Source organism: Nannobrachium achirus (genome assembly GCF_963921795.1).
Source record: "Nannobrachium achirus genome assembly, chromosome: 3".
NCBI lineage: Eukaryota > Metazoa > Chordata > Actinopteri > Myctophiformes > Myctophidae > Nannobrachium > Nannobrachium achirus.
Window position 1 is genome coordinate 35403118 of NC_137812.1, and position 11930 is coordinate 35415047.

Sequence of the window (11930 nt, forward strand, 5' to 3'; positions counted from 1 at the left end):
ACTTTGAGAACCAGCGCTGTAAAGATTGCGAACCCTATAGGCTGCAATGCCAGCCTGCCAGTGTGTCGCGGGTTTGAATCCCGTTCCCGACGACCTTTGCTGCGTGTCTAGTCTACTGTCCTATCAATAAAGGCATAAAATCCCAAAAATATATACTCGGGTGATATAACATTATTAGACCAATGAATTTGCTCCATACAGGAAAAAAACTAGTCAGTGGTGGATATAGACCAGGCCACTGTGTTATTGTCAAGAACAACCCAGGACAGATTGTACACCATGCACTGAGCCTATCTGGGATTTGGCAAAAAAAAAAAAAGAAGAAAAAAAAGAATTGGAAAGGTGAACAGGCGTGGGAGGAGAGCCCTACAGGGAGTGATTCAGAGGTCATTATCATACAGTGGAGACAACAGAGACGTCTTTCTACCGAACAGGTGTTCAGACAGAGTGGGGGACATCTATGTTATAGCGGCCTATACATGTCTGTCTGTCTGTCTGTCTGTCTGTCTGTCTGTCTGTCTGGAGTAAATGTTATTTTGTTTATGTTACCATGGTTTCTGGGGACGTTAGTAGTAGCCTAGTGGTAAATTAACTATTAAGCAACATAAGGATCAAGACTCATGAAGGTAGTCTGTAGCAGCAGTGCACAAGTGCATCACCCTTACCTTTACTTTCTCCCAGTCCCACTGCACCTCAGAAATGTAAAATTCATTCATTTCGGCTGATGTTGGGCTTTTTATCCCACCTGTAAGCAAGCAACAACAAGCAACAACGAACATTATTTAGGGCTAATAACGGTAATATTACATGTTGTTGTAGCACATCTTTCCTCTGCATGCTCTTTACAGTTTGCCAAACTTCAATGATGGGGTCATATCATGTCTTATTTTATTTTTCACAATATTTTAGTTTACCCCAACCAACCTGACAACCAACCCCTCCTCCTCTCGCCTTGGGCGACAGAGTGGAACTGGAACAATATGCCTCCTCCTCCTCCTCCACCCACGTCCCGGAGGCTTCATTTTTTGGACACCGTCCAGAATGGGATTGGCTTCCCGCATCTCACACAGCACAGGGAGGAACTGGCGAGGCAGGATATACCCATATATGGAATGACTGATATCGATTTGGATCGCATGATTCGGCAGCATATCCTTATCAATTGGACATTGTTAAACTCGAAACCGAAATGACAAGGGGTTTATTTTCACTTAAGTTTCCGGTCCATCATAACAGTGAGGCCACAGTCTGTAAGAAAAAGCTTTGTGTAGACTGTAGACAGAGAGAATATTCAGGCTATTATAGTCTATAGCTTAATAATATGCCACTAGTGGTTCTCAAACTTTTTCATGTCAAGGACCCCCAAATTCAAAAGATATGCCAGCGACCCCATAAAATAAGATTATAACCATTTTACCCCCAGTTTGACATTCGGAGACCCCAATTTATATTGTAAAATCAATGTTAATTTAACTCAGAGAGTGTACAAATGGAACCAACTGGACCTATTAGGGTCCATTTGTACTGTCTCTGAGTTACATACCCACAAGGGTCCATTTGGTTACTGACTATCATTTAGCTGGGGACCCCCTGGAACTCCCTCAAAGACCCCTGGGGGTCCCCGGACCTTATAGAGGACCAATGGAGTATGCTATCGTTAACCACAGTTTTCTCTCACAATGATCTTGTTTACTGTCCTCCCTTGTTCCTGGCAACAACGTCATCAAAAACCTAACATCCCGGGGCGGGCTGTAAGGAAGCAACCAATCGCTGTAGACTTACAGGTTGGCCAGAGTGTGGAAGAAGCAGATCCTATAAATACCTCGGAGCACAGTGCGACAGCACTGACACACACGTAATATAAACGAGGAACAAGTCAAACTTTTGATTCAGAGCGCAAAGGAAACAGCAGAACACAGCGAGTGGAATCAAAACATCAGAAATAGTCGCTGGACACCGCTAAAGGAACGAAACTACAATTTGGTACAGTACAGTTCCACTATTTTGGAAGTTTTGCTTTGTTTTTGGTAACTTTTGATCGTCAAGCATAAATAATACAGCGGGACTTGGCGCTGTAAAGAGAAACAGTTGGGGCGATCGGTGTCCGGGCAAACATTGCTGCGCACACTTGTATTTGACTGTTTGCTTTGAAATTATGTCCACAATAATGGAACAGCCTTTTTATGACGACTCGTTTCTCTCTGCTTATGGCCATTCAGGCGCTGCCCTGCCAGACTACAAGCTCTTAAAGCAGAACATGAACTTGAACTTCGCGGATTCATATCGGAATTCAAATCTCAAGTCACAGCTACGCGCCGACGGGGAATTCTATCCAGCGGGAGCCGTGGACGTGGGGTCTCTAAAGCTCGCCTCTCCTGAACTGGAGCGACTGATCATCCAGAACAGCAACGGAGTCATCACTACACCGACCCCAGCCCAGTATCTCTACAGCCGGGGCATCACAGATGAGCAGGAGGGCTTCGCTGACGGCTTCGTTAAAGCGCTGGACGACCTCCACAAGATGAACCAGATGGCCCCGCCGAACGTGTCCATCGGCACCGGTGGCATCTCCTGCTCGGGCCCCTCCGTGCCCGTGGTGTTCGGCTCGTCCATGCAGCACGAGCCCCTCGAGTACACCACGCTGGGCAGCTGCTCCTCGAACACTAGCATGTCCTCAGCCTCCTACCCGTCCACCACCATCAGCTACCTGCCGCACCAGTACCACCAACATCCCCAAGCTATTGCGCACGGCTCCCATCACTTCCAGCACTCGCTACCCGGAGCCGGCCTCCACCACGCGCAGCGCTTCGGCCTCATGAAAGAGGAGCCCCAGACGGTGCCCGACATGAGCAGCAGCGACTGCGGCTCTCCGCCGATGTCGCCCATCGACATGGAGAACCAGGAGCGTATTAAAGCGGAGCGCAAGCGTCTGAGGAACCGGCTCGCGGCGACAAAGTGTCGAAAGCGCAAGCTGGAGCGCATCTCCAGGCTGGAGGACAAGGTGAAGGTTCTGAAGACGGACAACATGGGACTGTCGAACACTGCCTCTGTCCTCCGCGAGCAGGTGGCCCAGCTCAAACAGAAAGTCATGACACATGTCACCAGTGGCTGTCAGCTCATGTTGGCACCCAATGTTAAGTCCTATTAACGAGACAATGCACTTTTAAAAAACACTGGACATTGTGGACAATGTAGCTGGACTGGACAGCTGGTCAATTAAAAAAAGTAAAATGCACTGACAACACGAGACTTTTTAAGACAGTGTGTTTTATGTGGGAGATACGTGTGTAAAAGGACGAGGTTGTGGTTTCTCTAAAGGCAAGGCGACGAAATCATAAGCACACAAGACTGAAACACTTCGGGCATTTTTTTGTACTATTTTGAATCTCTATAATGTCACCTCTCTGGCTTTGCCTGTTTACAATTTACTTTGTCAACTGCCATTGTTTGTGATGCTGATGCATTCCACTGTAAGTTATTTGTGTGACAAGACTGGCTGAGCCTGTCTTGTATTTTTTTTTATTACTTGTACAGTAAATATTTAAGTAAATACAATTAAGAAAATGTTGGAGTTTTGTCGATTTTCTTACAGATATCATTGATGGGCTATAGAAATAACATGTCCGATAGAGACCCTGATAGTAAGCTATCATAGTCATAGAAATAGTTAATATGGATACCGGTAGTAAATTCGCTCTGGGATATTTCGGTTGGATTGTTTGTCAGACAGCATCCAAACTATACTGAATTTCCCCCTTGGGATAATAAAGCTATCTATCTATCTATATTTCCGAACACAATTATGGACCTAGGACTTTAGAATAGGATAGATAGCCCAGCAGGCTATATCAGTTTATGGAGCAATAATAGCCTACAGCGTGACGCTGACATGGAATGTTTTCCTATTGACGCACTTACGTATGTCTATATATGGCCACTTCTGTTAAACGTCACAATTCACCAAAAGGTTTCCGGGAACTCCCACCTACATTGCCCGACAGAAACGTCGCGGTCTCTCTCTCTCTCTCTCTGTGTGTGTGTGTGTGTGTGTGTGTGTGTGTGTGTGTGTGTGTGTGTGTGTGTGTGTGTGTGTGTGTGTGTGTGTGTGTGTGTGTGTGTGTGTGTGTGTGTGTGTGTGTGTGGTGCTCGCGCGCACGAAAAGGTTTGTCAATGAGTGGTTTATCTGATAGGGAGTTTCCCCACTAAGCTCTCAATTTCCCATAACAGCCCATGCGAACACAGTTGAAAAGGGTTATAGCGCATCATTTACAAGTAGCCTATATGAGATAAATGATACAAGATTGTGCTAACCAATATAATTCAATAGACTACAAATGTGACAAAGGTTGTGGACTATATTAAATTATGACTATATTAAATTATAACCTATAGTTAAAATAACCCACCTATATAATAAAAGTTGACCTAAAGTTGACATAAAAATGTTATTCCACTTTGTTGAATCCAGTGTCCTAAGACAAATACACATTAAATGTTTATAGGTCCACCAATTAGGTTTAACGTTATTTCCCAAAGTGGTATACATAATTTCACTGTCATAAGCGAACTCAGAAACACTGTCACTAAAGGGCTAAAATAAAAGCAACACAAGGAAATGTACAAGTACTAAACAACCCCATCATACTCATACTTTTAGTACCAATTCCAGCGATGAAATGTTTTCCACATCTGGCCTGTGGCATTTGGGTGTAACATGGCAGTTTGGAAACAACTGGCATAACACATACTCCAAATTGAACAAAGAATCAAGATTCCTGTGTCAAGATCTTCTTAACCACACACCCAAAATGTTAGATTTACACCATGAACAAATAAATGGACTTGGCAACATGTAGAAGTGCAATGGTGCAACCTAGTGTTCATTATGTAGAACTGTTGAATGACCAATCGACACAATCAAGTAACAAGTATTTCCACTTCTCTTTTATTTCTTTGACACAAAACACTGCCAACATGTCAATACTTTTCATTGCTTTAAATGAGACGGCTGACTGATTAAGTAACAGAACAAAGTACAAAATAATCAGGAACAGGTGTACTTCGGACTCAGTGCTTAGGACTATGAGGCAGATCAACCAGGAACATGTCAGACGAAGTGGGTGTGTATAATCACACAACTGTCAGAATTTGTTGAGATGACATTGGGACAACAAAAATAAACTGCCAAACAGGAAAACTCCTCATCTGAGGGTCAAGTGCTACGGCTAAGTAGTAAACTGGGAATAGGTCTGGGTCACTTTACTGCTTGGAGAAGAATTCTTTGCTCTTCTGGACATCAGGGACGATGGTATCACTTCCTGGTTTCCAGCCAGCGGGGCACACTGTGGGGAGGGAGAGATGGGACCAAATCCACCAGTCAGTGAGTGACATTTAGACATAACATACATACTAAAGGTGTAACGATACTGTAGTAACTGCATCAAATAATCGATTTTAATTTGCAACAATCAATTTTAATTTGCAACTATCTACTATATCGATATGCAAACAGCAAAATATCGTAACGTTTGACTTTGTATCGTATAGAATTGTTTTGCAATCCAAATAATCTTATTGAATCGTTTTGCTATGCAAATAATCAAATGTCTCTACATTTGGTTTAGCAATAAATGTGTGTAATCTCTGTGTTCATGTCAAGGTGCGGGTTTGTTCCATGGTTGTTCAAATATCCATGTTTTAACCAGAGAATCACTGTATTTACTTATTTATATCCATAATAATATTTTTGTATGTATGTATAATATCATGTATCATGATGCATATCCTATTGCTGTTTTTTTTTTATCGTTACACCCAGGCCTGGAATTTCGTCATTTTAGGGGCAAGGCGACTTGTCCTTTGGTGTTGTCCATTTTTTGAGAGCACAAAGGCCAAATACAAGTGCAGGAAGGACATCAAATAAAACAAGATTTTGGTCCATTGAAAGAATTAATTGAATTTAAGGGTTAAGGTTAACTCTCTGTAGTGAAATAAATAAATTATGTTATATACAATCTGACCCTTACCCTCTCCAAACTTGTCGGTGTGTTGGAAGGCCTGAACCAGACGCAGGGTTTCATCCACAGAGCGGCCAACAGGCAAGTCATTGATGGTGATCTGTCTCAGGATGCCTTTGTCGTCAATCACAAACAGACCCCTAGCAGGGACAAATGTACAAGTTTAAGTCCTAAGCAATAGAGGGTATGCGCGTGACATCATCTGTTGCTGGAAGCTATGTGAGAACGCCTACTGAGTGGCAAAAAACTGATTTCTGCCATTGACATCCAAACATAAAGGTCCCATCTGATTGTATTAAACAAAGTTAAACTCACCAAGACTGCGGCTGTACTGAAAGCTTGAATTATCCTCTTTTTATCTGCAACGTTTTTGTTTCATAAAAATCCACCATAGCCATGTTATGAGCTACTTTCTGTCAAGACATTCTGTGCAGGTTTTTATTTTTCCAAGTGTCAGTTTGGAAGCACTCATTTTCAACAACACAACATCCTGCTGCCTCCTGCATTATGTGCAATTTAGAAAAAGGTGGTATGCAGGGCTGTTGAGTGATTTGCAACTAGCAGTTCCAAACTCCAATGCTCCATGCTGCTCAATGTTTTGCCACTCAGTCTAGATTAGGGGGGCGGGTCCCAGTGGAGGTGCATACCCTCTATAGTGTGTGTGTGTGTGTGTGTGTGTGTGTGTGTGTGTGTGTGTGTGTGTGTGTGTGTGTGTGTGTAAACTATGCACCAATCATGTAATCAAACTAGCCTCGTAGTCGTAAACCACCAACCTCCGGAAAACGCATTGACATTATTTTGTTCTGGATATCCGGAAGTTAGTGGTTTACAAGGCTATAATCAAACAGGGAAATCAGATTAAAAGTTAAACCCAAATACAAGACATGTAGCAAGTAGGGATGTCTCGTTCAAGTTTTATTTTATTTTTTGCTTTTTCACTTAGGGCAGTTTTCCATACCAGTTTTTAGCCCGACACTACACGACACGGCACGACACCGCACCGCATTTTTATATGTAGGTTTTCCACTACAGTACCCCCCCCCCCTCCCCTCCTCCCCCGAAAGAAAATCGACCTCTTTATAAACAGATATAGCCTATAAAACAAACAGGCTTTGCTTTTATATTTGATTTGAAGCCGTGACTGCAAACTCAAATCTGTCTCAAGTTGTTATGAAGACACAGCTCAGCCAGTGAGCCAGATTCTCCGACCAATCAGTATCAGCAGCGCGTATACGTCACTTTTAAGGCACCGCTTGGCCCACTCTTGAGTGGATACTAAATAGTACCCTGTTTAGTACCACTTTCACACCACTCTTCCCAGTTCCTTGTAGTGGAAAACCTGACACAAGTGGGTGGTGTGGAGTGGTGTGGTGTTGGGCCTGTGGAAAATGCGCTTTAGTGCAGCATTGGATCAAAACAAAATAAAAATAAAGCTTTGTTAGGTTTTCAAAGCAACCCATAATAAATTCAGAGAACAACAACTGTGGACTAAGATGAAATTATATAGTCAAACTATGTAAATTCAAACTACCACCCAGGCACCCACACACCTGTATGCAATGCCTTCATCCTCCTTGAGCACACCATAATCTCTGGAGATGGACTGAGTGAGATCTGCCACCAATGGAATTTTCATGGGACCCAGACCACCCTGCTTCCTTGGTGTGTTGATCCTACAATAAACAATTGCTCAGTTATTATGACAGCATTAGTAGTTCACCTTACAGTGTAAATCTCAATATATCAATTAACACATGTCACATCTCTGCTTCTTTTCCCCATATCGCCCGTTTGGTCAAAACGGCCTGTTTTCTATGGACCATAACGTACCCACGGATCATCGCAGTTGTATTTTTTCTTCTCCGTGTGAAAGTAAAGCCTTTCAGCGTAAGTGTTAACATTCAATAATGTTCAAATTCATAATCTATAAACAGTATATATTGTAAACTACAACACCACTGAAAATCAGGTTAACTCATTCCCTGCCAGGCCCGATAGTCCCGAGATTATTCCAATGTCTTTCCCCGCCAGGCCCGATAGTCCAGAGAAAAAAAAAAAAAAAAAAAAAAAAAAAAAAAAAAAAAAATCAAAAATTTTTTTTGACCCCAAAAAATGGAGTAGGCATGATAGCAATCGCGAAATTGCATGTTTAACCCCCATAGCAACCCCATCTTTCAAGCATGGCAGCCATTTTGGCAGCCATCTTTGTTAAACATAGTGGCTGTTATCTCATGAATGCCTGAACGGATTTCCATTCGATTTTTTTTGTTTGAAAGCTGTGAGCAATGTGGACACACGTGGTGCATTATCTAGGCATGGGTGTGCATGATCCGTGCACACCCAATTACATGGAAGTCTATGGAGACGAATGGCAGGTGGGAGTACGGAGGTATGTTAAAATGGCGGTCAATGTGTTAATACAATAAGAAAAAGCCTCGGTAGTTAATCTACATTAGTTATGGCAAAACTATGGCAGCATAAGTGTTAATAACATTCAACCAGTAAGACTCCCTAATCGGGAGATAAGGGACCGTCAGGGTCCCTCATAGTGGCGCAAAAAGAGGGGCATGTGAGAAATCAGGGGCGGAGGTTGTGGTTTGCCAGCCAAGGAGTGTGTGTGCAAAGTTTGGCATAGATAGGGCCAACGGTGCCGGAGATGAGAGTAGGGCCAAATGTGTGAGGTGACGGACAGATGGAGGGACTGACGGACAGACAGCCAGTGGAGGTTTTGATAGTAACTTACGACCTGATGGTCGCAATAACGTTCAAATTCATAATCTATAAACAGTATATAAACTGTAAAACATAATATATCACTCATACTGTACTTGAGTGCTTTTAATTTCTTTGATTATGATTGTCTTTCTAGAAAGCGTAGTCATGTGACTGACTGACAGTTGGTTCTTCTCAGCATATCTGGTGCCAAAGTACTTATCACCACTATACAGATCAGCGGAGTCAGAAGAGATAAGCTGGGGTGGGTGTTGTTCAAGACCTGCCAACGTGCCTTATAGTTCAATTTAACATTAATATAGTAACCCAACTGTTGAGACATTTTTCATTATATTTGTAGCATTTCAAAATAAATGTTTATGTACAGTAAAGGCTATTAAAATTAGCAAATTAACCAAATCCTTTGGAAAAGATGCAAACCAAACAGTTGACTGACTCTTAGGCCCGTTTTCCACCGGGGTTGAACCGGTTCTGTTCTGTTTTTCCCGCCTAACATTGAACCGGATCAGTGTTAATAATTAAAATGAATTTGTTCTACCCTAAAAGTTGGTTCGGAACTGGAACCAAAAAATGTCCGCTGGTTCTGTGAAAGCATCACGGTTCCAAGAATCTAGAACGGAACCAGTTCTAGAAACTTTTGGTGGAAAAGGGGCCACAGAATGGAGTCTGATAATAATCAATGCTCACCAGGCCAGGTGAGAGAAGTGAGAGTCTGTGGAGGCAGCAATGACCTCACAGCCAATCTGACGGAATTCCTCTGCCCTCTCGCTGAAAGCGACAATCTCAGTGGGGCACACGAAGGTGAAGTCCAGGGGGTAGAAGAAGAATATAACATATTTCCCTGGATAACACAGAGGATTTGGCAGATGTCATTGTGGACAATGCTTTTGTTATAATTTATATGTTTTTTTTAAGTCTGCTTTTTAACTGTCAAATGTATGTATACCATTAAAAACGGTGTTTGTTTGTGTGTGTATGTGTGTGTGTGTGTGTGTTAGCAAAATTGCAAATAGCAGATCTAAAAACTGAGGAACCATTTAGAATTGAGATTTTCCACTAAGACAGCAAGTCTATTACCTTTGTAGTCGGATAGCTGGATGTCTTTAAACTGTCCATCAACCACAGCTGTGGCTTTGAAGTTGGGGGCAGGTTTGCCGATTTTTGCATTTCCAGCAGACATGGCAGCTCACTGAGGGAAGCAGAAATAAATGTATCAACAGGTTATTTCTGATTCCATAATACACACTAATTTAAGCCGGGGTGTGGAGTCTGAGGCCAATGTCATTAGGTCACACAAATAGAAAATTCCCAGGCAACTACTCAAAAGGTTTGACTGTTCTCCCAAGTTTCGTAACTCTCTAGTGATCGTGGGTGGAAGCTGGATCAACGAGTTAAAACCATAGGGTATAACAAGTCACATGCATGTCAGTTGTTCAGTGCACAATTGTTATTTAAGAGGCTTATATAACCATAGAGGAAAATCATATAACAGACAAGGAACTTAAAGATACTAGTGTGATCTGTGATGATGCCGCACCATTGCAGAAGTTTTCAGTTTTGCTCATTTAATATTTTAATCAACGCGCTCTTTCACAAGCAACACGCATGATGCTGATGGTTTTCAGCCGGTGGTTTTCATCAATGAGAGTAGATCTACTACTTAAGACATTGTTTGACATTACCGCCATCTATTGACAAAATTAATACCAAGTACACGAGTAAATGCACCAGCAAACCATTCACTGCAGTCGTTAATATGCATAATTTTAGATTGTATTGTTTGAGTAACGTTACATTCGCACAGCAATCAGTGATTAAAACGTAGGCGACCTAGAACAAAACAAATAGAAGAAAACATCTGTTAGTTAACTGTATGCTAATGACTGCATATTTTGACATATGGCAAAGCAAAGTGTCGTTGTGGTCGATATTCTCGACCAAATCAGTGACAAAGAACCAAAAGAACAAGGTAGAAAGAGGCCGCAACCGCAATAAGTCCACGGAGGAGGAGATGAAGTGACCCACACTGTCTGTCTGGCTAGCTAGGCAGGCATAGCCAGGTTCCTTTGTTTTACACTTTAGGTAAAACTCTCTCGTAAAGAACAACACAAAGGGGCACGGGTCCAAGCAAATAAATTATACTTGCACATTTTGCCTGAAAACGACAATAAAGACTACAATTTTTACTTACAGTTGGTGCTGAGTGGGTGAAAAGGAGAGATGTGGGGACGGAGAGGAGCTGTTCTTGCAGAATGACTGGAAAAGAAGAGACCGGTGGAGAAAAGACCGCTGCAAGGAGAGGAGAGGATCTTCCAGAAGCTCTTCGCCGAACCACGGTGTCGCGTGCCGGAAACGGCTGATCTACAAGCTCACATGGCGTTGCGTCCGCCGCGCCGCGTGAGCTTGTAGATCGGCTACTTTCGGCGCGCGACACCCTGGAAGTTAAAACAGTACATTTCAAAATAAAAGCTAACAAACATTCATCGTGAATCGTCAGAAATATTCACATTTCTTACTGAAGTAAAAGTATCAATGCTGCAATATAGAAATACTCTGTTGCAAGTAAAATAATTAAAAATGTAATCGAGTCGAGTAAAAGTTAAAAAAAATACATAACCAAAATGTGGAAAGCCTTACCGAAGGCCATAAAGGAGTGTGGATACTAGCATCCTCTAAAATTGCCCTGAAAAACCACTTACAGGCAGCAGCCGTTCGCAACTGGTAAAAAAAAACTAACCTAGCCCAACCTTACCCTCCCCTGCCCCTTCTTTGTATACTTAGGCCTACTTACTTACTGTTTAGACTCTTTTTTTTGTTCTCTAATTTTTCTTTTCTTTACATATCTACTGCATAGTACTGTATTTATTCGTCTGTCATTCAATGTTATATGAGATACTTAAATGGTTTCCTGTGGAAATAAGTCTTTTCATGGATCTCCTTTTAGTAGACCTTGTACCAGTGAACTGTACCGTCATGAAACTGTACCTTTTCCTATGCAAACTTCTAATAAAGTCTTCAATCAATCAAATCAATCGGTATCAAAATGTGTTTAAAGTACCAAAAGTTAAGTAAAACTTAGGATTTCACAAGTTCAAAATGCAACAAATCCTTTGAAAATAGCAGATCTACATGTATCACGACACATTGTGAGCTTGTAGATCTGCTATTTTCAAATGGCCG

The 11930-nt window shown here is 42.1% G+C and overlaps 2 protein-coding genes across 2 annotated transcripts; one reads left to right on the forward strand and one right to left on the reverse strand.

Moving 5' to 3' along the window:
* The first annotated feature begins 1858 nt into the window (after nucleotides 1–1858).
* On the forward strand, nucleotides 1859–3452 carry LOC308281349 (transcription factor JunB-like). The gene is made up of 2 exons (XM_080721507.1): nucleotides 1859–1983; nucleotides 2220–3452. The coding sequence occupies exon 2, from the start codon at nucleotides 2258–2260 to the stop codon at nucleotides 3146–3148; it is 891 nt and encodes a 296-aa protein (XP_080577633.1). The 5' UTR covers nucleotides 1859–1983; nucleotides 2220–2257; the 3' UTR covers nucleotides 3149–3452.
* Nucleotides 3453–4922: 1470 nt separating this feature from the next.
* On the reverse strand, nucleotides 4923–11074 carry prdx2 (peroxiredoxin 2). Its single transcript, XM_080721520.1, has 6 exons — nucleotides 10942–11074; nucleotides 9828–9939; nucleotides 9438–9591; nucleotides 7568–7690; nucleotides 6027–6157; nucleotides 4923–5342 (listed from the first exon to the last, which is right to left on the reverse strand). The coding sequence occupies exons 2-6, from the start codon at nucleotides 9928–9930 to the stop codon at nucleotides 5260–5262; spliced, it is 594 nt and encodes a 197-aa protein (XP_080577646.1). The 5' UTR covers nucleotides 9931–9939; nucleotides 10942–11074; the 3' UTR covers nucleotides 4923–5259.
* Between the last annotated feature and the right edge of the window lie 856 nt (nucleotides 11075–11930).